Raw genomic sequence first — 27,521 nt, forward strand, 5'->3', positions numbered from 1 at the left:
AAAACACTATTTTTTTCAGTTTCTGTGTATAACCTGTTCTTTCATTTTCAATGTATCTTTATGTATCTGAAAGTATGCATTTTGATTTCTCTCCTCCAAATTAGATTCAACACAAAATTAATATTCAGTGATTATAAAAAAGTAGTGCATCAGTCATAATATTTAACATAATGCATATATACAATTTAAGAATAAGAATAAACATAAAGCTATCAAATTATTTAATCAGCTTGTGTCTCTATGTGAGCACCTACTGATGTATTTTACTGATTAGTATCAAAAAAGGTGATTCTTTTTAAGGATTAGCAACTACAGAAAATTGCCATTTTTTCTACAGAACAAGTTTAAACCAATGTTTCCTGCTTAGGACCTGAAAATTATTTTTAATTTATCCTTTCTATTGCATAGTATCTAACATAAGATAATATTCTAGAGAAAGGAATAAATTTTTAATACCACTTTATGTTATCATGGGAAGTTTACATACATATATAGGAGAAATAGTTGGATTGTTAGGAGCAAGGAGCAAGGGATGAGAGAGCTCTTAGTGAAATGGGAAACTTGTATGTGGAGTGGAAGAGATCAGAATGGGCTTGATGGAGTTTGGATTTTTGTAATCGCTTCTGCCTACCCTTTTGGCAACAGCTTAAACTCAGTGTCAGATGATATAATCAAACTACTCTCTTACCTGTGTTAGCTTTTCAAAAAAGGAAAGATGCCCTTGAGACTAGTACCTTTACTTGGAGTTGTTTTCTAGTTTTCCTCTAATCAGAATAGATATTCTTACTTCAAAAGTACCAACGTGCCTCTTCTACCTTTAGAAAATCAATCTATTAGTGGGTTTCATCCAATCATCTGTTAAGAATGATATAAAGCTGGAGTTGTGATAGCTGATGTAGCTGGATGATATGTTTCTGCAGCATGAAATGAACAGAAAATATTGTGTCTACATTGCATCTTGATTGAAAGGCCAAAATGGTGGGGTTTGCAGAGGGTTCTCTCAAGCAGTCTTCTCACTAACCTGCTACCTTGTACATCCTTTGACCTCCTATGTTATCAAAGTAATCAAACATAAGTTAATATTATGCCCATCCAGGTTTTTCTGTGTTTATCTTGAAATATGTTTTATAAACCAAACATCCCAGATTTATGCAACTAAAAATTCCAAATAGCTTGTACATATTTTTTCTAAATTTGATGCCAGTTCAAAACGTTTCTTCATAGATTTTCTAACTTCTTACTAAATTTTGCTTTATAAAATGAAACTACACTATTATTCTTGTTGAAAGAGAAAGGGAGTTCTGTACGGATGGATTACAGCATGGGGGTGGAGGCAGGGGAGGGTTATTAGAGTTTTTTTGTTGTTGTTGTTACTGTGTTACTGTTCCCAGTCTGAGTTGCAGTGTGGGCTTTTAATGTGCTTTTAATTTAATTATTATGTTATGGTCAGGGAAGGAAATTGGGATGGTAGTAAGACTTGACCTATTCTTGTCCAGTTTGTGTTGTTTCTTTGCTTATTGATCAAGGCTCTAATAGTGAACAGCAGTTCTGCAGTGATGTATCTGGAAGTAGATGTACCACAAAAGATACTAATTTAAAAAGAAATAAACACCACTGATTATTTTTAGTAAGGTTACTTCAGAAGTTTTGAATAAACTATGTAATACACATACTTACACATATGCACATACATTCTCGCATAGCAGTCTTTTCAGTCTGTATACATTATAAGACTATTCTGCTTTATGCAAAAATTACTTAGTATACTTTCTATTTATATTAGAGCAAGGACAAGATTGCATCCTACAACAAAACTCCAAAAGTGGATAGGAGTGATGTGGGGAAGGAGATGAAAGAAAAGTCTTCCATGAAACGTAAACTTCCTTTTACTGTTAGCCCATCCAGAAATGAAGATCGCAATTCAGACACAGGTAGAACTTTTTTATTTCCTTAACTAAATATTTGCTGGTAAAATACATCCTAATTTAATTAATTGTATATTATGTTTTTATATTTATTATTTTTTCCTTATAAAAAAGGATACTAAGTATAAAGGTTGCTTGCTTGCTTGCTTGTGATTGTTGCATCTCAGGCTGATAGGCTTTCATCCTTTCATTAGCAAGAGCTAGCATGCCAGCATAGTTTATCTACATTTTTCAGTTGTTTCCTAACCTCATTCTTTTGCATCTATTTTAGTAATCTTTCTTTTCATTGTCATCTCTAGAAGTTCATTTGTTTAAACAAGCTGATAAAAAGACATGTAAGTGCCTTGATTTGAAACACAGCTCTCAGACTTTCATAACCTTTTTTGGGGAGGGAGAGTGGGAAAGATTGGTCAATGTACTGTCCTCCATATAAAATAAAAGTTTGCTAAGGTTATTGAACTAACTAAATTAGCCATGGAGAGCAAACCTTTCTTTCAGTCTAAGCTCCTGTGATCTGTTCAGGATACCTTTTCTGCACAGGCTGGTAGTTCTTCCTAACTTAAGCATATTCTATTAGAACTGACTTCAATACTTCAATATACCATTCTTAACATGGTTCTTTTCAAATCAAGATGGAGGGATCTGTATGTATTCTGAGAGTACAGTTATCTCTGAGTCTAGGTAATTAGTTTTCTATGTCATAGTTCAGTAATAGTTCTGTTGGTAACAAAACAGTATCTGTGTCCTGGAAGGCCACCAGACATGTTCTCCAAATTCCTTACAGGTTCAGTACTTCAGTTCTTATGCAGTGCTCATTGTACATCTGGATATTTTCATAAACAGGTAGTTCCCTTAATATGCTTAGATTTAAATATAAGATAGAAGTATATACCTGAGTACATGTTTAATTTTTGCCCAGGATTTGGCTCCTGGATATTACATACATATTTTCATTACTGTAAAGAGAATATGGTGTGAAATCCGAATCTGAAATAGTCACATTACGAAACAATGCTCTTGGCTTTAGATCTTTGGTTTCCAGTGGTTTTACAGAATTCTAGAGTCTTACACTATTCATGATACCACTTGATTCTGAAAAGACCATGTATAAATTAGAAATATGCTCCCGACATCTGCTTTATTAAATTTGTTGCTTGTTATTAGACCCTAACTATTTTTCATAATGTAAATAAGTATATTTAGAAATAATATTTAGTACTTCTGTGATGTTTTCTGTGTTTAAACTCTTTTGTAATCTCTCCCCACCCCCATCAACTTTAAATAATTAATTGTCACAGTGTCTTGTGAGGTAACATAATTTTTTTGTTTCTCTTGCTATAGCATCTGTTGTCACAGTTGCCACAAACAAGATTGATTACTCTAGGCACTTAGACATGCACAAAAGGACAATGCACACACTACAAAATATTTTTGTTACAAGTTGTAGCAAGGAGAGGAAATGAACAGTTCAAGCAGGGACAGAAAATACTTAATATAACAATAGAAGGCACATAGCTTGTAACTACTGTGTAGCAAACATCATGGCTTGTTGTCCATTTCATAACTGCCGAGTTAAGAGAAACTACCCTCTTTTGCAGATGTGGAACTTGGTACATAAGCTTTCCAGAAACTTTAGAGGCAGGAGCATTACTAGGATGAAAAAATGGTTCTTGTAATGCTGATTCTGTACCTAACCAATTATATTAGACCAGGGGGAATTAACTACTTACGTTGGTGCTGGGTTTGTCACTGACATGGGTTAGGATTGACATCAGTGATGATGAAATACAGTCCTGCTTCTGACACAAACTTGACATTATACGTTGAAGAAGTTTGCCATCCCTGGACTAAACTGTCACCTCTGACAGAAGTGTCTCCCTGCTAGCTGTGTACAGAAAATGGCAAATGTTTATTGAGGAGGAGGAAAGTAAGTTTTTGGAGATGAGAGTGTAACCAGAGACAGAGGGGAAAAAGAAGAGGTGATGAAAAGCTTCTTGTCAGCTAGTAGTGCTAGTGTTTAAAAAACAAAACCAAAACCAACTTGCTTTTCTTTTGCTACTTTGTGAAAATCTATAGTGATATTAAAGGGAAATGGTCAAAGGTTGTGTATACAATTAATAATTTAATCGATTCAGAAAAAATACATGGTACTACTCCATTCTTCCCACTGTCCATTACAGTTCCAGGATGTATTTTATCTTTTCCCAATAGCTTTATTTTTAATAGCCTTCCAATATGTTTTTTTCAGAGTTCAGAACAGCAAAATGTTCTTACTGCTTTGCTAAGTAGTTTCTCTGTAACAGATAAGACCATTGAACTTTATTTTTAAATGTTTTTAAAGATTTAGGGTCTTCTGAAAATGTGTCTGAGTGGGAAAAAAAAAATCAAGTAATGCCATAAAAAGTAGCTCTAGGATAAAAAGAAGTAATTTATTTAATAGGTTAATAAATGGTTTATCTCCAAAATACGTGGTAGGGTTGCTAGCTGATTGTGGAAGCCCCATGATAATTAAGTTTCATCCTGTTTAGGCAGGTAAATCAGTCAAAGAATGGGAATACCTAATTTTTAGAGCTTTACGTCATTAGAGCTGTCTTGATTCAATCTCCAGAGTATTAATTAATAAATTAAGATTTTGTCTTTATTTTATTTTGGTAAAAACTACCCCTGCAATTCCACCTCTTGCTCCTTTTTGTGGTGGAGTTTTTTTGGTTCAGATACTGTCTACAAACGACAAGTGATAATGAACATGGACAGCCAAACTGTATGTTAACTTAATTTGGAAATAGTTTTTTAAATTAGGTTTCTTCAAAACTATTAAGTGAAGTAAATTTTACACCCAATCAGTCTTGGCAAGACTGAAATCAAACAGCATTTGTGGTGTCCTGTAAGAGTCTAGAAACAATTCCAGTCCTCCTGTTTATCTAAATTTAGATTTAAATAAGTGGTTGTGCCCAAGAAACTACTGCAATAAATTAGTATTAAGTATTTTAAGATTTAGCCTTAGGTTGCTTTCTTAATAATTTCATCCCAGTTAGGACCAAGTCCAGTTGCTTAAATGTAGTCACACAATGCCAGTCAAGATGCCGGCAGTAGCTGAGAAGTCTGCACAAGGCTGAAAGCGAATGAGAGTCACAGGAGACCTGCGGCCTTCTGAAGAGGCCAGTGGGACAATGGCAGCACCTGAAATGGCACTACAGACTTGTCTCTAAGCAAATGCATCCTATTCCCAGTTTCTTTTGATGTGCAGGGGTGTGTCTGTTACACTGTCCTGGTTTGGATGGCTGTCCTAAACTGAGGGCTCTGTTGTCACATCCCCATTCTTTGATCAGAACAATCACAAAAAGTTAATGTGATATGTACATACTGCAGTCCAGTTTATTTATACTGCAAATTTGGCAGTATAGCTTTAACTCTTATTTAAGTTAACATTATGAAGGGTTCTACATGCAAGCTTTGATTAAGACTGGTAGAAGGGATGGTAGAAGGAGAAGCATTTTTCATACCTTTTTTTAATAAGTTCCAAGAATAGAAGTCTTCAAATCCAAAAGCATATTTTGATTGAAAAAAACAATCACTTATTTAGACTACTTAAATAGCATTATTTAAATTTTGTTAATTTTTTATTTGATCTGGTTATTTTTAAATAACCTTTGGTGTGATTATCAGAATAAGAACAACAGACAAGTGCTGCTTTTGCAAAGGACAAGTTTGTTTGCTTTCTCTACCGTATTAGTCTGAAAAGAGAGAATTTAGTTTTTCGTAATAATTAAACATAACTGCAGATCAGAAAAATCTTTTCATTGTGGAGATAAGCATAGGATTTTGGGTATTTTTTTGTAGTCTTGTTACATACTTGATTCAGGAGGAACAACAAGAGTTACAATTACACTGAATGTGCTAGTTTGATCTTTCCTTGGAAATTGCGTTCTCCAGATTTTCTGTTTATAGTAGCATCTTGGTTTTGTTTTCTGACCCCTTCAATTTCTGTCTTTAAAGTAGTACAAACTGGCACACTTATATTTCTTTTAACATATAATTAACATCCAAAAAAGCAAAACAACTGAGCTGTTTATGTTCCATGTGTACCTCAGTAACACAATTTCTGTACTTGTGCTTCCCGTAGTTACACAAGTTGGTGGGGCTGTTAAAGGGTCTGTTAGCAAGCTGTGTTGCTGCTTGCTGGATTTGGACTTACTGTTCAACTATTCCAAGTTTCTTGAACTATTGTTTGGACTAGAGGCAGGAAAGTGGAGGTGGTTTTGTGTGTATGTGTGTATTGGTTTGGTTAAATAAATACGTCATAAATTGGATTAATTAGATATCACAATAGTACCTTGAGATCTCTACAGTGTACAATATACTGTGAGGTCTCTTTAGCACATTCTAATCTTTCTCTTTCACTGAAGATAGGAAGCAGCAATCATAATGTGTATCTTTTAGATAGTTAGATTACCACAGTCACATAGGTCTCAGTAACTGTCTCTCAACTTCATCTGTAGGATTTATCATCTTGTCTTCTACAGTTGTTATTAATAAGCATATTTGTCTTTTGTTGTACATCACTCAATCTTATAACCTCCTTAGAAACATTTGTTTCAAGCCGTTCATATTTTAGCATCTCATGGTCCTAGTTATTAATCCTGTTTTTCCTCACAGTTTGCACTATGATAGGAGTTTTACATGAAACCAGACTCTCATGAGCCCTGAAGTTTGAATTTGGATAAAGGAAATAAAGCAAAAAGACCACTAATGTGGTTATTTTTACAAATGGAATATTCTGTTAGTTTGGCATGATTTGTTTTGAGAAATCCATGTTATATTATTTAATATTTTTTTTTCCAGAAGCATTTAGAAATTACTTGACTGGGAATTTGTAATTTTTACAAATTTCAAAAAATAACCCAACAGATATATTATTGGTTGCCTTGGGGCACAATCTGTCATGTATAAGTTCTAAAATAATCACTAGTGATTCTGCTGTTTCTCGTGCCAATACGTTTAGGTACTATGAGGGAATTTCATGAAGCTCTTCTACAAATAAGTGCTCAAATGCACCTAAATCACTATTTCACATAACTTGGCTATTTTAAAATCCTTTTCAAAAAGTGTTAGGTGAAAAGCATACATTGTAAAAGGAAAAATCTTAAAAGGAATGTTGTCCAGATAGATGTGGCTGCATATTATGAAGGTTATTTAATGAAGATAGTTGAACGTGAAATCATTTGAAGAGGTGTGGGGTTTTTTTTGAGTAACCAGTAAGAAATTCCCTGTTGTTCTGTTTCTAACTGCTGAAGAACACCAGAAAGTGACAAGAACGTGAATGTAAAAGAAGATATTTGTGTTCCATACACTTGGAAAACAAGGTGTTCAAAATCTAAAAAAACCAAAAACCAAACACAACACAAAAACAAACTAGTTGACTTTAACAGTCAATTTCATACATGAAATTCTACCTAAACTTAATTTCTTAAACTGATACTATTTATCTGTTAGGGAAGTTATTACTGTTCAGGTTACGTAAATATTAAGTACAAAGCTGTGAAAAGTTTTTCGTTACCACAAGATAAAGAATATGTACAAAGTTAAAATTCCTGAATGTTAAGTTGGTCTTCTCCTGCTAAATATAGTGTACTGTGTGATTATATTCTTGGAGCAGTGAAAACAAATCTTGCAATATATTCTGCATTAAGCATAATGTGTGTTCCTCATAATTTATAAAATTTTTCTGTGGATTTGTGTAGCTTCTTAATCAGCAGTTGCATAGTTGTGTTCCTTAGATCTAAAAAAAAAAAAAAAAAAAAATTAGTTTTTGACTACCTAAATTTGTGTGTGTCTATAAAAATTTCTCTTTTATATGCACTACTCCTTTCCTTTTGCTTCCTTCCACCCCTCTTGTCCTATGTTGTTTAATCTTGTACATTCAGAACCAGGCCATATGCCTGAGATCTTTGGGGGGAAAAGCAATAGCTTCTTACAGGATGTACTCCAGTAGATGGATTATCAGGTGCACCTGCTGTAGTCCTGAGACTGATTTTATTTTTTTTTAGTTTTGTTGATCATATTAAATTTGTGTATTGAACTGCTTAGATTTACTGAAAACATGTATAAAGTCTGACATAAATTTTAATAAAATGGTGGGGTTTTTTGAGTTGTAAGGGCATAATTACCGTATAACTCAATGAGAGCAATTGTATTCTTACTTGGTACTTTTAATTGGTGAGCTCTAGAAATGCTTTGCAAACACTGTATTAATAAAGACTAATAGAAGAATGCCCCGTGACTGATGCATTGGAATACGTATGGGATGATCTTCATATTGTTTGAGACCACTTAACATGAGACATGAATACATTGCACTCATTTACTTAGTAGGCTTTTCTCACAAAATTATTAAAGAAAAAACCAAACCAAAAAACAAATAAAAAGACCTGGAAAAGTACACTGTATAGTAAAAAAGTAACAGCTAGATCATCAAAGATTTATTTCACTATTATTTTGATGTATTATTTTCTCCAATGGAATATATCTATAAAATTGTAGGGAATAATTCAGAATGAAAATTAATGTGTTTTTCTATTTAAAAAAAAAATCATGAGCAGTGAATACCATTAGCTAAGAAACATCAAATCATGCCAGACAAACTGAAATGTGTTGTTTCTATGGAAGTACTAAGTTAGTTGATGAAAGGTGTGCTGTACATTATCCTTGGAGAGAGAACAGCATATTCACAGTGAAAAGCTGAAAGTACAATTTCATTGTAGGTTTTCTTTAAATTTTCCTAAATAGATGCTATCAGTAGGCCAGTAGTGATTTGCATATTGAATGTATTTTTAGGCATTCAGGAGTATGAGATACATGCAGTTTAGAAAAATCTCATCAATTACTTCTGTGAAAGGGAACTTGTTTCCTTTTTAAACATGATGGGTAAACCTGTAAGGTTTTCTTAATATGTACATAGGTCTGAAGCTTTCCATTCTTAATATAGCCTTGCTCATAATTGTTTAGTCTGTAAAATAATGTATTTCTTATCTGGTCACTATGGAAGTCAGGATGTGCACTATTTACATTCCCTCCTCTGCTTCAATAGCATTGCATTACTAGAGCCTGTGTGTGTAATCAAGCCTAGAAGATGAGATTTAGAAAAGGCTAGGAAGGCAGAAAATGAGTTGAGAGGAAATGAATGAAACAAGGAGGGCCACAGAGAAGATCTAAAGCAGACGTGGAGAAAATTAAAACATAAAAAAGGGTCTGTGGCTTAAAGAGTTTGGGGTTTGCAGCGTAATAAAACACGGAAGAGTACGTGGTTAGGAACCTCAAAGGAACTTAATCTTCTAATCTGTAATTTTTATTAATTTTTGGCTCTCTGCAGAAGGTTAGTGAAGTTTGCCTCAGTGGAATCTTCTGTTTTAAGATCTTCTGCTTTTGCAGTTTTTGTTTTGGTTGTGTTGGTTTGGTTTGGTTTTCTTAATTAAGTTTTTATACAGGTGTTTAAGGGTGAGATTTAGGAAAGGAAACTGGGAGACCAGTATAATCATAGGGACAGTAATAAAAATAAAGTCCCCCAACCTTGACTGTAGCTTAATTGCTTTTCCACAATTTTTTTTTAATATGGCCCAAAATACTAAGATTAACTAAAACTGGATGAACAGTGCCTCATCAGATGATAATCAGCCACAGTAAAAATAAGATTAAATAACTTATTATACAAAGAGCTACAAAGATCAGTGTGGCAAGAAGGTTTATTTAACTGATAGCAACAATCCCCAACCAAGCCTCAACCAATTTTCAGCCAAATTCTAGCATACTAGTATGGCCAAGTCTGATTAATCAGTCCAACATCTTTCCCCCCTGCCTTCCTTTCATTTGTTAAATATTCCCAATTTAAATTTTTAGATCTCCACTTTGTTTCATGTTCTTGCTGGCTTTATGGGGATTAGCACAGCAGCTAGCCATGGAGGAGAAGGCAGGCAATAGACATCCTTACTGAATTCTGTCCCTATCTTTGTGGTCAGTAGTCCAGCCTGGAGGGTGAGCTTCTAAAAGGAGAGGATGCAGTACAGTGAGCAGGTTCTCTGGAAAAGCTAATAGTGAACCTGAGCTTTTAAGGAGAGAACCAAGGGAATTATTTGCTCAGAGTTTGGAGATGTCATTTCTGTTAGTTGAATCTGTTAGAGTACTCTTCAGACCATTCCTTCTTGACACTGGCAGTTAGAAATTTTTTTTAACTCTTTCAAAAATTTTAATTCCAAGTCACCAAATATGTGGTTACGGTTCCTTAAGACGTCTTTTACATCTGGTATGCTTATATTCAAGTAGTAATCTTAGGGGCTCTAAAGAAAAAGATAGACATTATAGATCTAACATATAAGTAATATAAGCTGCTTACAAAATGTAAAATGTTGACTGTGATAAGAACTTTTTAAGACAGAGGAAGAACAGTTGCCTGGAAAGACGAGGTAATTAGAGAAAATGCATGGTCTTCACTACACATAAGATAAAATGTTGACTATGATAAGAACTTTTTAAGGCAGAGGAAGAACAGTTGCCTGGAAAGATGAGGTAATTACAGAAAATGCATGGTCTTCACTACACATAAGTACAAACTAATATGTCTCAAGAAAATACAGTGAAACAATAATGTCCAGGTAGGGAAGTCTGTGGAAAATACTTGTACAAAAAGAAATTTGATACATTGAGAGTTTGTACTTGATTGGTATTAAGATTGTTAAATACTGCTCCAGTTAAAAGTGATTTAGTCAAAGTCACTTAATCACAAATCAGTTGTTTTCTATCATACTTTAATCTAAATGCCTGTGTTTGGTTTAGGAGCACTTTATACAGAAAAATGAAGGAAGAACTTTTGAAAAGGATGGAAGACATAGACCAAGATTTCCAAATTATACAAATAAAATTCTAGTTTTGAAATTTATTAGGTATGAAAAGGTGGGCACATTTAACCAATCTGAAGATCTGTGAGAGTTTGTAGTTACTGAATAGCTTTAGAAATTATCTGTTTATTCAGATGTGTAATTTTAGCTCCTGGTTTAAAATTTGGACATGAAATATTAAACAACTTCTGTAAATATTCATAAGAGGAAAGAAGTTATGTATATAAAATAGCTGTATGTTTTTGAAGGATAAGAATTTTGGATAAGTAATTGCTCTAAGGTGAAGTAGTAACAGGATGAGTTTGAGAGAAACAATCTTTTATCCAATTACCTAGTAAATACCAGCATTAAAAAGTCTTTTCCTAATTTTTAACATGGTGACTTAAGTAGAATAGAGCATAGTCTCGGATCTGTATTCAAAGCTGAAAGTTGACTAGCTGATCTTACAGAATTTTTTTAAACGCCTGACTTGAAAAATTGAAGTTGTGACACATTCAGTCTTCCTGCTGTGAAACAGGTTTTTCATCTTTTAGAATTTTTTAGTAATCCTCCTTTCAGGTTTAAGTGCTTTATTATCTTGATATTATTAGAAGAGGTAACCAAAACTAATGCAAATGCAGAAAATTAGAGATGCAATTTCTGTTTTTCATCACCTGCCACCAATCACCAGTTCACATATCTTAAAAGGACGTTTTTATTTCTAGAAAAATGTTCCAAACAGAACAGCAGTTTGAGTTTTTAAATGTTAATATTTCCAGAGAAGGAAGGACCGGAGAAGAAGAAAGTGAAGAAGGATGCTGGAAATAAGAAATCAACACCAGTTAGCATTCTTTTTGGTTATCCTCTGTCAGAGCGTAAACAGATGGCACTTCTCATGCAGATGACTGCAAGGGACAACAGTCCAGGTGATCTTACACAGCTAAGAGTTTTCTTCCTCCTGCCTGTTTAATTCTGTCCAAGTCAGAACATTCTGAACCCTGCTGGTTTTCAACAATTCTTGCTTTTTATTGACATTTTTTAAAAGTTATTCATAATTCTGGTAAAACTTTATTGTGTGTTGACAAGTAATTTGATGAAAAAATCTTGACCTTCTGTATTTATGTGCAAAGCTTTGCATTATGGTCTCTGTAAAACCTGAAAATCTCTTTTCTTCCTTTGGTTATTTTTGTCTCTCAAACACTCTTCCATATGTATTAATTAAAAACTGAATTACTATCTGTTTTTTATGAAGTTTAACTACTGTCTCATTGTCTCCATTTAATTTCGAAGGAAACAGGGGAGAGAGGGGAGACACCTTGTTTTTAATTCAAAACTTCAGACTTTCCTTGATCCAATTGCATTTAAAAAAAAGTTAATGTATGTATATGTCCTATCCATGTAACATTTTTACAAATTTATAATTTAAAAGTGAATGGTTTATTCCTAAAGAATTTGGTGCCAGTTACCTAATCTTTTACTAAGCTGCTATGTTTAAAACAAAATCTATGTAGAGAAAGGCAAGATAATTTCATGGCAAGAGGAGGAGGTATCTTTAAAAAGTTCCTCAGATTTTGGAATACTTTGTGGGGAAAAAAAAATATATTCTTTAGTCTCTCATGCTGGGGAAGTCTACCCCATATATGAAGACCTTTGAGTCCCTGGCCCATGGATACATTCTCAGTTGCTTGAGAGATTAAATTCAAGGAATCATGAAGATGGAAACTGTAAGGCTGATATACTCTAGCTCCCTGTTATGAATTATAAAAGTTACAGAAGAATTTGGGACCTCCAGGCTCTCTGTTTTCCATAAAAACACTAAAAACATTGCCTGAAGTATTGCATACTTTTATTTAAATTGTTACTGAAACAGAACCAGGCTGCTTTGGTTAGGGATTTCAGTTTTAATTAATAGGCACTCTTCAATAGAATTATGTTTGAAGGGAAATATTTTAGCTCGAATTCTGTTATTTCAGTGTATATTTATATTCATAAAGCACTTTTTTTGGTCAAAAGCATATATTCTATCAAATATATATTAATAGCTTTAATTGCAGAAGATAATATTTTAACTGACTCCCTGTAACCAAAGACTACCAGAAAAATACAATACAGTCTGCCTTACTGCAGTTTCTCCTTTTGTATAAATCTGGTTTTGTGGCTTTTCTTATTTTTGAGAAGATGTTCAGAAACTTTCATAGTAGTTGTTTACTGTCCAGTCCACCCAAAAACATCTGCGGCAGCACAACTGAGAAAGTGCAGGGAGTACAATGCACAAACAATAATTCCTTAAACTGGCATCCCACATAAAATACAGTGGAAATGTGCTGGAGGAAGGGGAAGCAGAGTAGATACTGATGTGCATGGTGACGCATGTCCTGTTTCAGGCAGAATTTATACTTGTGTACATGAACCTTGTTTTTTGGATAGGCTTCACCTGTGCTTGAAACGTACTTTAAAAATAGTGAGACTTTGCAAAACACCATTTTGCACATTGCAAGTGGGCATTGTGTTGATACATGTCTAGTGTCAAGTACATCCTTTATTTAAATATAATCATTCACTGATAATTGTAGTCTTTGAGTACAATTGTTAAAATGAGATGAAGTAAAAATAGTGTTAAATAACTTAGTGACCGTTTATAAAAACTATTTTGTAGATTCCACAGTAAATCATTCGTTACAAACAACGCCAGCACAAAAGAAAACTCCGAGCTCCTCTTCCAGACAAAAGGACAAAGTTAACAAGAGAAATGAACGAGGGGAAACTCCTCTACATATGGCAGCAATTCGAGGGGATGTTAAACAGGTTAAGGAGCTAATCAGTTTAGGTGCAAATGTGAATGTAAAAGATTTTGCAGGTAAGTTGATACATGTTCTCTTAACTGTATGAATTAAATATTTCCGCTGAAGTTGTTGTCAGGGGTTTAATTTTAGTTCATGCTATATGCAGATGAAGAATACCACAAAATTGATTTGAAATTTTCAAATTGTCTTTCTGATGGCAATGGTAGTACTGGGACACTGTAGTACATAGTATATTATTAGTATTGGGTAGACATTTAAGGCATAGAAGGAGTCTGGGGTAACGAGGAGGGGTGGAACAGTGAAAGGAAGGCTGAATCAGAGGGAAAAGGGTTGGTGCAGAGGTTGTTATGTGGCTGGGGTCTAAGAGACATCTATAGAAAGACAGGATTCAATGGATGTTTCCCTCTTAAATGCAAGGACAACTCTCAAAAATAATACAAGTATCAAGTGCACATTATATAACCAGCATACCAAACTGCTCCTAATACACTGCCTCTCAACGTTAGCCATTAAACACAGGCTTTTTTGCATCCACAGTAGGAGTGGATCATGGGAAAGTGAGGAAATAAATATAAAAAAGAGCCGTGTTGCTTTTGGTTATGTTCAAGAAGACTGCATGCCCAATGCAAAAAGTAATGCTGAAGAAAAGGTGACAAAATTTGTGGGGAGCTGCTGGCATTCCAAGGAAATAAAGAGAATATTGAGAATGCTTGTTGGTATAACTAACTGGCAGCAATAGCAGTTTCAAGTTTTTAGAGTCATTGCATAATAGAAGCAAAAACATAATGAAGATCTGAATGAGAGTTTTGATTAGACCTACAGTGAAGCCTGCTCAAGATGCTCAGTTTATGGGTCTGAATGGTTGTAAGGAGAATTACACTCTCAATGGTGAAATGAGCTGCAGTAGCAGGCCCCAGTGAGAAAAATTAAGAACTATATGGTGCAATTAGTTGTCAGCTCAAACTTGATGTCAAGAGAAGATAGACTAAAATCTTGATTTCAGGTAAGAAACAGATCAGTGATTTCTTGGTGTACAGAGGGTAGCTGAATTAGTTTTTGAAGATGAGGCCACCAGGACTCATTTGTAGAGGAAGAAGAGAAAGGAAGCAGAAGTAGAACCCATTGGGATCCTCAGAGAAGTTGAGAGGGGAGATGAGAAGACCTTGTTGAAAGAGCAACTTTAGAAAAGGAGGGGGAAGTTGAGGGGAAGACAGACCCATAGAAATCGCAAGGAGAACAGAGACATTTCAAGAAGAGATGTGGTGGTGGGTTAACCTTGGTCAGCTGCCAGACACCCACCCAGCTTCTCTCTCACTCCCCCTCCTCAACAGAGCAGGTGGAAAAAAAAGATGGAAAAAAGCCCTCATGGGTTGAGTTAAAGACTGTTTAATAAGAAAAGCAAAAGCTGCACATGTAAGTAAAGGAAGAAGGGGAATTTATTAACTATTTCCTATAAGTGGGCAAATGTCCAGCCACTTCCTGGGAAGCAGGGCCTCAGCAGGTATAATGGTTGCTTGGGAAGACAAATGCCCTGACTACAAATATATGCCCTTCCTTCTCCTTTCCCAGAGCTGTTGTTGCTGACCGTGACATGATATGGGATGGAATATACCTTTGGTCAGTTTGGGTCAGCTGTCCTGGCTGTGTCCCTGCCCAATCTCTTGTGCAGGAGGAGGGAGAGAGAAAGCCTTGACAACGTACACACGCTGTTCAGCAGCAGCCAAAACACTGGTGTGTTATGAACACTGTTTTAGCCCCAGATGCAATGCATAGCACTGTGTGGGCTGCTGTGAAGGACGTCGACTTCATAACTTCGTCACTTCGTCCCAGCCTGACCCAGTACAAATATTTAAAGGCCAATGAAAGGATGAGGAGAATGGTTGAGAGCTGGTTCTGGGAATGAATTGGGAGCAAGTCATCAGAGGCTTTATTCAGAACTCTGGAGAAGGTATTTAGGATCAAGTGAGATACTTTTCCATTGGTAATCCAAAGTGAGAAGCAGAGGTGGTTGAGCTTCAAAATCCTGTGCAGAGGAAAAAGTCAAGATGAGGGGGAGGATTCGAGCAGTGAGTCATGGGTGGAGCAAAGTAAGAATTTAGGATGCAGTAAAGTTTAGAGAATTAGTGTTTTTTAGCTAAGAATTTGGTGGAACTAAAGGAGCAGAAAATGAATTAGTAATGGAGGAAGTAATCTTGCTTTTGGGATATCTGCCAGAATGCTACTGCCATGTGTGAACAAGAGTGAAGGAAACAGATGTTGAGAGCAAGCCAGGACTGGAGTTGGCAAGCTGGACATTGTGATAGGATAGAAAGGCAAAGCGGTAAAACACGGAGAAGAATGAACTACGGAGAGAATTAGTAAGAGGGAAGAAGGCAGGAATCAGAGGGCTGAGAGCAGAAGAGTTTCATCATTCTGAGTGAGTGGGGAAAAAGACAAATTATAAGAAAATGGAAGGAAGGAGGTGGGTAGCCAAGCAGTGCTGGAATTGGCTGACCCAAGTGATGACTGGAGAGGAAGTTTAGTATTTCATCAGGCAGCGGTGTTTTGCCTTAGGATAAGGTAGAAGTTGGGGGGGTGGTAGTTTTTTTAATTTAAATGAGTGGCAACTGAGAGTGTTTTGCCGCAGGATAAGGTAGAAGTTGGGGGGGGTAGTTTTTTTTAATTTAAATGAGTGGCAACTGAGGAGTTGAGTGAAAAATGAAGATGAGAAATTACCTTCCTGAGGGATTAGATAAGTCAAGGGTTTCTTCTTGCACCTCCTCTTCATGGGTGTACAAGACCATTACTAATTAGACACAGAGTTCAAGTGAATAAACTCTTTCAGACTGGCACTGGCTATGCTGGAATCAAAAGTTGAATGCCTTCCCAGAACTGGGTTTTGAGAAGGTGTCAAGAGCAGACTGGAAGTTCAGGGCAGCTATGAAGTAGGAGGCATCAAGTTGGGGAGAGGAAATTGAGATATGGAATATAGGATGTGTGGATTGATAATCATCTTCAGTTGCAGGTATGCTACAAAAAAGCAAGCACTGTACTTGAGATTATCAATGTGGAAATAAAAATTGCTAAAAAGGGCTACTGTTCTAAGAAATATCAGGAATAAGTTCTCTGCCAATATTTATTAATAGCTTGCTATCTAGACTAATAGCTGCTGAATGTTATTAGCGATTCCTGGTGCATGTTCAATGGATCTAAAGGAGCAGTGGTTATGATTGCCATACTTTTTCATTCCAATAGTGTGGTTTTCAAACTGTTTCCGTTGTAGACTAATGTTATTTATAGATATGTAGCCCTGTGTTCACATGCTCGCTAGTCAAGGAATTTCTAACATGTTTAGCCTTGCGATTTTGTGCTGGATTTTGTCTTTTACAGTTTGATTAGTGATTTCTCTGTTCAGTTTAATCACGAGACAATTTGGAATTTATTGGCATGAGGTTTAAAGTTGATAAAGCATGTGTTGTAAATCAGATGGGTGGCATTACCCTCCTGCCAACTACTGTGTGTGAGTGTATTTTGAATGTTTCAAGGCAATAGAGATCTGTAGTGCATGAGAAGAAAAAAAAAAAACAAACCACCAAACTTAAATCTTTGACCTTTCAAACTTACCACTCTTCACTATAGGTTGGACACCACTGCATGAAGCTTGTAATGTTGGTTACTATGATGTTGCTAAAGTCCTGATAGCAGCGGGAGCTGACGTGAACACACAGGGTTTGGATGATGATACACCGCTTCATGATTCTGCTAGTAGTGGGCATAGAAATGTAAGTGTGCTGAGAGCGGGAGGGGAATAAATAAGTGGTTTGAAATAGTCATTAGAACAAATCCTGACTGTCCTGATTGCTCTCATACAGTTTTATAATTCTGCCTCTGCTGTTTTGGGGGCATCTTAAAAGTTGTTTCAGTTTTCTTTGTTTCATCTTGCTTTCATCCCACTTCTATTACCAGATATTTTCACTAGTATCTGTTTTCTTACATATTTAAAAGTTTTGCTTCTACTTTTTAAATAAATAAACATTTTAATAACTTTTTTGAGAGACTTCTACTGTATACAGTTCTCAAAAATGTCTCCAAACAGTATATGGCAGGTTTGTGTGTATATATAAAAATATTTAAAGGTATATATTATACATTTATTTTTATCTATTTGTTTATGGAGTTTGAAATAGAGCATTGATGTATATATATATTCTTATATATTTTTTAAAAAAATTACCAGTAATAACTTAGCAGAGATTGTAAATGGAGTACTGTAGGTATTTAACATTAATTTCTGAATTTGTTCTTGTTTTCCACAAACTAGATGCAGAAGTTACTCCACTGTCCCTTTATATCTCTTTTATTTCATTGCTATGTGTGTGATCTGCTGTATAAAGCAAAAAAATATAAAATATTCTTATAACAAATATACCTTCCAAACAAATGTTCAGTTTGAAAGGATCTTCTGGAAAGGCTAGAGAAATTAATTACGATAACCTGATTGTGAAAATTTTTATGGGTATCTAAACAAAAGTGGGTCTTTAGATCGATCTTGCATAAAATTGTAGTAGAGTTTTGGAGAACAGGATCTCTGGCTTGTCTGGTTACAGTATATGTATCTGTGACCATCTCACTGACATCACCTATCGGAAAAATCTGAAGTTGCATGTTAACGTATCACTGTCTGCTGAATTCCCCGTTCTTAGCATGTAAGACAAAAAACATGTAACTGATGCTGCATACTGTGCTGAAAATGCAGTGGCAATGGTATCATTGTAACTTGAACAATTTTTTGCCCTTGATGCTAGAGAAATTGATGGTTTTGCTGTACTGTATTCAGCTGGGGATGGGAGTAGTCTGTTCCTCTGGTTAGATACTTGGGTTTCTGTCAGGGCTTTTCTGAAATGCTATGAAAACCAGTACTACTGCTGCTTGAAAAACTTTTCCTATGCCTTAGAGTTGAGTGCTATAAAATTTGGAGCAAGGAGGTGAATTGAGTGCAGGGGAGTAGAGAGCTTGGTAGGTGAGGAACTAGATGAATGTGAGAAAATGCTAGAACAGCAAAAACAAAAGGCCACTGTTGCTTTTGTTTATGATAATGCTATGTCTGTGTAACAGAGGACAACTTTATTTAGTCTTCCCTGTTACCTCTTTTAACGAGCAGATTACATTGTTCTAGTTGCTGAAGTCTTGCTTTGCAGTCTCAGTTTCATATGTAGGAGTTCAGGATTGTGTATCACATCATGCATGTTTCATGTGCAATGGAAGATTTTTATGCTGGCCAAGTAACGTGGAAAACCTAAAAGTTCATTCATTTAATGCTGCAGATTGTGAAGCTGTTGCTTCGACATGGTGGAAATCCATTTCAAGCCAATAAGCATGGGGAGAGACCTGTGGATGTTGCTGAAACTGAAGAGTTGGAAATGCTGTTGAAAAGGGAGGTGCCCATCTCTGATGACGAGGACAGTTGCTCAGGTATAAGTAGCTATTTAATTGCATACTTTAAGTGCATTGATTCACCTGAAGTTAGGTGGTTTTAATCTTTTGCATAGTGTAGCTATTAAGAGTTGCTGCAGGTAGCAAATGCTATTGCTAAGGTTTTAGAGGTAGTTTTCAAATCTTTCAATCAAATTGAGTTATCTGAAATGTTCATTCTGACTTTCTTTTCCTTCTCTCTCTCTTTATTAAGCCCTTCCCACTCTCCAACCCTACCTCAGAATGTTGATTTTACCAGAGAAAGATACAGAGAAAAATACCATATTTATTATTATATGAAGTGGTTTCTTAGAGGAACTTTTTTTATTCATTAATGATTGGGGTAGAGTGTACTATCAGGAAGTTTGCTGATGACACAAAACTGGGAGGAGTGGCTGATGCACCAGAGGGTCATGCTGACATCCAGAAGGACCTTGACATGTTGGGAGAAATGAGCTGACAGGAACCTCATGTAGTTCAACAGGGGGAAGTGCGAGGTCCTGCTGCTGGGGAGAAACAACCCCAAGCACCAGCACAAGCTGGCATCTAACAAGCTGGGAGAGCAGCTTTGCAGAAGAGGCCCTGGGAGTCCTGTTGAACACCAGGCTGAACATGAGCCAGCAATGTGCCCTGGCTGCATAGAAGGCCAGTGCTATCCTGGGCTGCCTTAGGAGGAGTGTTGCCAGCAGGTCAGGGGGGGTGGTCCTTCCCCTCTCCCTCAGCCCTGGTGAGGCCACAGCCAAAATTCTGGGTCCAGTTCTAGGCTCTCCTTTTGTAAGAGAGACATGGACATACTGGAGAGACTCCAATGGAGGGTGAGGAAGATGATGAAGGGACTGGAGCATCTTTCCTATGAGGAGAGTCTGGGAGAGCTGGGACTCTTCAGCCTGGAGAAGAGAATGCTCGGGCTGATCTCATCACTGTATACAAATACCTGAAGGGAGGGTGCAAGGAGGACAGTGGCACCCAGTGACAGGACCAGAGGTGATGGGCACTACCTGAAACACAGGAGGTTCTCTCTGAACAGCAGGAAATGTTTTTTCACTGTGAGGATGACTGAGCACTGGCACAGGTTGTCTGGGGACATTGTGGAATCTCTCTCCTTGGAGATACTCAAATGCTGTCTGGACACGGCCCTGGGCGTCCCTGCTTGAGCAGGGGTGTCGGACGAGATGACCTCCAGAGGTTCCTTCTAACCTCAATCATTCTGTGATTCTGTGAAAATTATATGAGAAAGAGCATCATGTCACATTGGTAAAGTCAGTTTCTTTTTCCCTGACAATTAAAAAACAAACAAACAAAAAACCAAAACCAAAAAACACCTGAACAAATTAACAAAAAAAAAAAGAACCCAACCCTGAACCCTAGGAATGTTTTCTATTGAAGGTTTCACTGTACTTCAAGAAGGAAAAAAAAAAGGTCATATTGCCCTATGTGGAGCTAATAAATGGTGTTAACTTGGTGTTAACTTTTTCGGCATTAGAATAGCCTGAAATACAGTGTATAGTCATTCTGTTTTAAGGCACAGTCATGACGTTGCTCCACAGTATCTACTTGAACTTAGCCAAATCATTAATCTTAAGAAAAATACTTTTTCATATGCATAATAGAAACTTGTTACTACTTAGCAATTGATTCCTCAACAGTTGCCTGTCTGTGCAGGGTATTGCTTAGTTTCCATAGGCTGGTTTCCAAGAGGAGCAGAATGTTCTCCGCACTTTCTCGAGGAGTCATACTTAGAGAATAGGTCATCCATCTCGTGTACCAGAATGTTCTCCGCATTTTCTCAAGGAGTCAGACTTAGAGAATAGGTCATCCATCTCGTGTACTTCCATTGCTTTACCTTTGGTCATTTAGGAGTAAGCTGTGTGGTGTGTTCGGAATGTGGAAAGATTGTTAAGAATACAGCAAATAGGGACAGGGAAGAAAGAAGCAGCAACTACCTTGGAGGAGAAGGTTGAAGGGAAAGCACAGACAAGCCACAAGGAGCGGTTAGAGTTAAGGCAGGAAGATGATGTTGTGTACATATGATCAGGGCCAAGGGGGGCAATATATAAAAAGCTAGTAACACAGAACCAGTAATATGTTCTGGGTGCTACAGATAATATAAAAGACAATAGGGACTTCTGGGATCTATTTTACTGATACTGTGTTGTTGAATACAAAGTAGCTGAGAAGCCTGCTGGCAAAGCATGTGTCTAAACCATTGTGTACTGGCAGTTGGTCCCCAGAGGATCCTAGTGGAAATGAGGCAGAATCTTGCAGCAGAATGTATTTTTTTTTTCTCATTCAAACTTTTAATGCATTGAAACTGCTTCATCACTGACCTTACACTATTATTTCAAACTCTTCTGTTAGTTTTTATTCAGTATACGAGTCTCTAGTCCATGGTATTGAATATTACAATACTCAGTTCTTTTTAAAAAGGAAACTGATGGATTCGGCTGAAGAGACTTGACTTGGAACCTTATTTGGAGGGAACAATACATCCAGAAATTATTTTTAAATATTTTTTTGAGTTATAGGTTTTCATATGATCAGGTGATGATAACACTCCATATGTTCCCTAAAATTTAATTTTAGGAACATTTGAGAGTTTTACATTTTGGACTTGCAAGTCCAAGACATCCAGTACAACATACTGGCTCCATGCTATGCACTTGTATAGCAGAGACCAGCTGCCGTGAGTTAGAGCATAGTCTACTTTAGGCTGCCCATATCCAGCGCATAAAGGTTCATGAGGGAACTTCTTTACACAAGCGGCTTTTTGTCTTTTAAGAATAAAAGCTTCTCTCCCATTAAAACATGACTAAATAGTTCATGTGGAGGAACATAGTTTAGTTGTTAGAGAGCGTAAGAGTTGATGAATTCCTAGAGGAATGAGTTATCGTATTAAGATGTCCTTGAGAGAGTCAGGTTATGCAGGGATTATGCACAGTAGATGAGGTTTACAAAATTTGAAGTGCATTGCTTTTATTAGATTGGGATATAAATGCAAGTTAATATTTTTGCATACGTGAATGACAGCTGTAAAGTGTGAGGAGCACTTTGGTTTCATAGCCTTTTGTTTTCTCTTAAAAAGCTTAATTGTAGTGAGAAGGTTCATAGTGTGTTTTGGGTGGTTTGTTTTTTTTTTTCATTTGTATGGTATTGTGACTGCTGACCAAAACTATTTTGTCCTGAGCTAAAGTGTGAAGAATATCCCATCAATATTCAAGTAATTTTTGGTTTTCTTACTCTAGATTCTGAAGAAGCTCCATCTGTAAATCCTTCCAGTGTAGAGGGAAATGTTGATTCAGAAGCAGAAAAGGACTGTGTGGCCAATGACAGCAAACAAACAGTCCCTAGCAAGGCACCACTTCCATCTGCTCTTGATGAGTATGAGTTTAAAGATGAGGATGAAGATGAAATGAAAAAAATGATTGATGACAGACATATTCTTAGAAAAGACCTAAGGAAAGAGGATGAGACTGAAGTTGAGAAGAACAGCTTATTTGTGAAACAAGAAAAAGTTGTCTTTTCTAAATCATTTAAAAGCAAAAAGCAGAAGTCATCTAGAGTTCTGTATTCAAGTTCTGAAAGTTCAGATGAAGAAATACTTCAGGACAAGAAGATAGTCTCTCCTTGCTCTTTTTCAGAGACATCAAATTCTGATGTAAGAGTGAAGAAAGAATATATGGTTACAAATGAACACAAGCAAAAAGGCAAAGTTAAAAGGAAAGTAAAAAATCAGAGCAAAAATAAAGAGAATCAAGAACTCAAGCAAGAAAAAGAAAATGCTAGAGTAACAAATATAGCTACTTCTGGGTTAGATTCTTTAGATAAAACTAGAGAGGAAGAAACATTTAAGAAGTCTTTCACCACAAAAGAAGATTCTTCTTTACATCTGTTTCATATCACTGCTGGCAAGTCCCCGAAGCATCCCTGTGGATTAAGTGAAAAGCAGTCAACACCATTAAAGCAAGAAAACACCAAAACTTGCTTATCACCAGGAGGTTCTGAAATAACATTGCAATCCGAATTAGTTCGGTATGATCACAACACTGATTCTGAATATCTAGTAGAAAGTTCTAGTGGCAAATCTTGCAAGCACAAAGAAAAAAGCAAGCATCATCAGAAAGATTTTCACTTAGAATTTGGTGAAAAATCTAGTCCTAAAATTAAAGAGGAAGATAATAGCTCAACATTTGAGAATACAGAGTATACTCTGAAAAAGATTGATAAGGAAGGTAAAACACTTAAAAAGCATAAATTAAGGCACAAAGAAAGAGAAAAGGAGAAGCACAAAAAAGAACAGGATGGGGAAAAGGAAAAACATAAACATAATGTTAAAGAGGTTCAGAGAAGTATTGAGTTTGACAGAGAATTTTGGAAAGAGAACTTTTTCAAAAGTGATGAAAATGAAGATACATTGTTAAACGTAGAACATGAATCTCTTTCTTCAGATAGAAAATCAAAGCTAGAAAAAGCTGTGGGAAAAGATGATAAGTTAGTTAAGGAGAGACACTTCCAGAAAGAGAGAAATGCTAAAGAGGAGAGGGAGAAAGAGAAGAACAAAAAGGAAAATGAGAAGTTTCTCAAGGATGAAAAAATAAAAGATACAAAAGAAGAAAAAGAAATCGTGCTTGCAGATAAAGAAATTGAATTGTTCTGCTTTGGTGTTAAAGATGAGGCAGCCAGCATGCATTTAATAGAAAAAGAAACAGATACTGAAAAGCAGGAAAAGAATTTAAAGGAAAATAAAGAAAAGACTGAAAAGCGAACTTCAGCCAAAGAAAAAGATGTTGAGAAGATAGAAAGAAAAAATGGAGAAAAAGAGAAAAAGGTAAAACATGAATACAGGATAGAGAAAGAAAAAACTGAAGTAAATGAAAATATAGAGAAAGTAAAGGAAAAGCCGAATTTCCAGCAAGCAGAAAAATGCTATAAGGAAAATGATAAAATTAAAGGCACAGGTGCTGTTAAAAAACTTGATGACAAAGAAAGAAATAAAGAAAAAACTGATAAAAAGCATGATAAAGAAAAGGCTGATAAAGAGAGGCATTGGGCTGAAAGCAAAGAGAAACACTGTACTGAAAGAAAAGTCAAACAGTCTGAAAAAGAATCTGAATATACTAAATCAGAAAAAAATAGAAATAAAGACAAAGAACTTGAAAAAAAAGACAAATCCAAAGACAAGGAGATCTCAACAGCAGCAAACTCAAAACATGTGCAAGAGGAAAGGAGGTGCAATATTACAGAAAGTAATAAAACAGTGCATGACAAACTGTCATCTTTGAAAGAAAAACCAAAAGATGATTTACTGAAAACTCCAGATGGTAGAGAGAAAGATAAAAAAGATAAAGATATAGACCGATACAAAGAGAGAGACAAGCATAAAGATAAACTGCATCAAAGTAGTTTACCTAAACTGAAACCTGAACATGAGAAACTAAAGGCTAAACCAGCTCCTGCACCAAAGGATGTTCGACCTAAAGAAAAAAGATTAGTCAATGATGACTTAATGCAAACTAGTTTTGAAAGAATGCTTAGCCTTAAAGATCTGGAAATAGAGCAGTGGCATAGAAAACATAAAGAAAAAATAAAACAGAAAGAGAAGGAACGTTTAAGAAACCGCACTTGTTTAGAACTTAACAAAATGAAAGAAAAACCAAAACACTCATTAGCTGAAGTAAAAAGCAAAGAACTGATTCGTTCGAAAAGCTCAGAGTTGCCAGATGTTTGTATGAAGGAAAAACACCAGAAAGATGCTACAAGTAATAGATCGCTATCAGTAGATACAAGAAGTGTCAATGTTATGAAGCCTTCATCGGTTTTAGATAATTTAAATAGATCCCCCAAATCAGAAAGTGAAAAGACAGGTCTGAGCTCCAGATCGGTGTCCATGGTTTCAGTTGCAAGCTCTGAGGATTCTTGTCATACCACAGTAACTACTCCAAGGCCTGTAATCGAATATGATTCAGACTTCATGCTAGAAGGTTCTGATTCCCAAATGTCTTTTTCACAATCACCATTTTTGGCAAGTGCCAAATCACCAGCCCTTCTTGAAAAAGAGACTGATGGTCTTGCTGAGTTGCCAGATCGCATTAAGCCACCTTTCGCAAACAGGCTTCCACCAGCGTACATTAGATCAGCATCTGTTGAAGATGTTAAACTGGTTTTAAATGAGTGTAGACCTGTTGTAGAGGTTCGAAGATGCAGCATGCCTGCTGCTGTTTCTGAACACAGCAAACAGCCTCAAATGTCAGAAGAAAATAATCAGGATGCTCTGCTGTCAGTTCAGACTTCTGCTAACACTTCTCCTAAACCAGAACTTCCGTGTAGCATGCTTGAAAGAGATTTTCAAAGTAGTATGTCTGGTTTGCAGTTAGCAGGTGCAAGTACCATTAAAAATATTGCTCAGATGAGCCCTTCAGAAGACTATAATGTGCATTTAGCGCCATGTAGTCAAAGTGGTGTGACTCAGCAAACCAAACCGTGGGATGTGCCTTTTGACAGACTTAATTCATTAAACAGTGAGTTTAACAGCTCAGGTTATGGTGTATCAGAGCAAGATACTAACAATGTTACAGCAACACATAATTCTGAAAACAGGACATTAAAAGAGCAACAAGTATCTGAATGTTTGCCTCAGCATGCTGAAATTAAAGCAAGTTCCAGTACTCAAGGATCTGCATCATTTGTGCCTTCACAGTCACCTTGTTCTTTACCTGTCCAGCCACTCCCAGATGTGTCTAAACACATTTCTTTACCAGGCGTTAGCAGTCAAGATTCATCATTTGTACAACAACAAAATCTAGTTCAAACTACAACTTCTACTTTGAACATGGATGCTACTAGTAGCAAAGAGCTGGAAAATGCTCTTTTCATTAAGAAGGCTGAGGCACCCATTGCTGTATATTCTGAGAGTTCTGCGAAGGATATTTCACAGAGCTATGAAAGGGTGAATGATTTACCTGCAGTACCAGTAGAAAAAGATATTCCTGAAAGTGATAGCAGTTCACAATTAAGTGTAAATTTGTACACATTCAGTAAAGTTGTTTGTAAGAACGTTCAGAGTGATGTGGATAGTAACACAGCAGATACTTCAGACATTAGAAATGAAAAAGGCCAACAAGAAAAGTTGGTTTCAGTGCATGTTGCTGATAATAAAGCTGACGTTGATCTCTGTGAAATAAATTTGGGAATGTCAAAGGGAATTATGAATGAATCAGCTAATAAAAAACCCTGCACTGCAGACAGAGAAAATGTGTTGACAGATGATGCACCACAGTATTCCTCTTTATCTAATTTGGAAAATAGTTCACAACAGATTACACAGGAGGAGGTGCATAAATACAGCCAAACAGTTAAACTAGAAGAAGAAATTGCCGAGGATCAGAAGGTGGAACAACAAGAAGTACCTCAACGAATCACGAGGAACAGAGCAAATATGCTTGCTAACCAGGGTAAGCAGAATCCTCTTGGCTGCACACAGGCATCAGAAAAAGAATCTGAATCATCAGCGTCTATGAAAGCAAGGATTAGATTAACTGAAGAGGATGATGCTCAGGTACATCATCCACGTAAAAGAAAGGTGTCACGTGTGCCTCAGCCTGTGCAAGTGAGCCCTTCTTTACTGCAGGCTAAGGAGAAAACCCAGCAGTCCCTGGCAGCTATTGTTGATTCTTTGAAACTTGAAGAGATTCAGCCATACAGTTCTGAGAGAGCAAACCCGTATTTTGAATATTTGCACATAAGAAAAAAAATAGAAGAGAAGCGTAAATTACTGTGCAGTGTAATTCCTCAGGCGCCTCAATATTATGATGAATATGTGACCTTCAATGGCTCATACCTACTGGATGGCAATCCCTTGAGCAAGATATGCATCCCAACTGTAAGTAACATTGTCTTTAAATATTAAGTACAATGAAAGGCATCTTTTGGTTTTATTTTTGTAACTTTCACATTCTTCCTAACTTGTTTCTGAATACTTGTGCTGAAAATAGTAAGTTGATATATATCAAATTAATATTGACCAGTAATGTTGTATTTAAAAGCCCCATTCAGTGGAAATATAAACAGTGGTTTCACAGCCATTGCAGGACAAACCATGATGGATTACACCTGTAAAAGGCACACAGACAAATATTATATTTCAAAGTATTGACTATGGTAAAACCTACCCTTTCAAAAGTGAAGTCAGTTATTGAAAGCTTCTCTGAATTTCTGCTGGCAATAATTTGGTTAAAACTCATTACTCAAAGTTGTGTCATTTGAAGGGGGGGGGAGGTGCATTTGCAGTGCTTCAAAATATTAACTCCATCACCAAAGGTTTTAAGTAGGGAGTGCCTGCTAGCTGTCTCAGTTGCTCCTTAATATCCTCAAGAGCAGCAAATGTAATCTCCTGTGTCCTGGCTTTTGTAATCCATCAGTTTAAAGTGTTATGAATTTTATTTAATAATGTGAAATTCTTTTCCTTTTCACTGAAGAAC

The 27,521-nt window shown here is 36.2% G+C and overlaps 1 protein-coding gene across 1 annotated transcript in view; it reads left to right on the forward strand.

Moving 5' to 3' along the window:
• ANKRD12 (ankyrin repeat domain 12) overlaps positions 1-26,923 on the forward strand; it is a gene marked incomplete at its 3' end in the record, with an annotated part of 33,004 nt that extends 6,081 nt beyond the window's left edge. The window contains exons 2-7 of the mRNA XM_010086434.1: positions 1,784-1,931; positions 11,572-11,718; positions 13,449-13,649; positions 17,215-17,357; positions 18,900-19,047; positions 22,290-26,923. Coding sequence (XP_010084736.1) covers positions 1,784-1,931; positions 11,572-11,718; positions 13,449-13,649; positions 17,215-17,357; positions 18,900-19,047; positions 22,290-26,923 — 5,421 coding nt within the window. The remainder of the gene's footprint in view (positions 1-1,783; positions 1,932-11,571; positions 11,719-13,448; positions 13,650-17,214; positions 17,358-18,899; positions 19,048-22,289) is intronic.
• Between the last annotated feature and the right edge of the window lie 598 nt (positions 26,924-27,521).

The sequence above is a fragment of the Pterocles gutturalis genome, unplaced genomic scaffold, assembly GCF_000699245.1.
Source record: "Pterocles gutturalis isolate BGI_N339 unplaced genomic scaffold, ASM69924v1 scaffold5116, whole genome shotgun sequence".
Lineage (NCBI taxonomy): Eukaryota > Metazoa > Chordata > Aves > Pterocliformes > Pteroclidae > Pterocles > Pterocles gutturalis.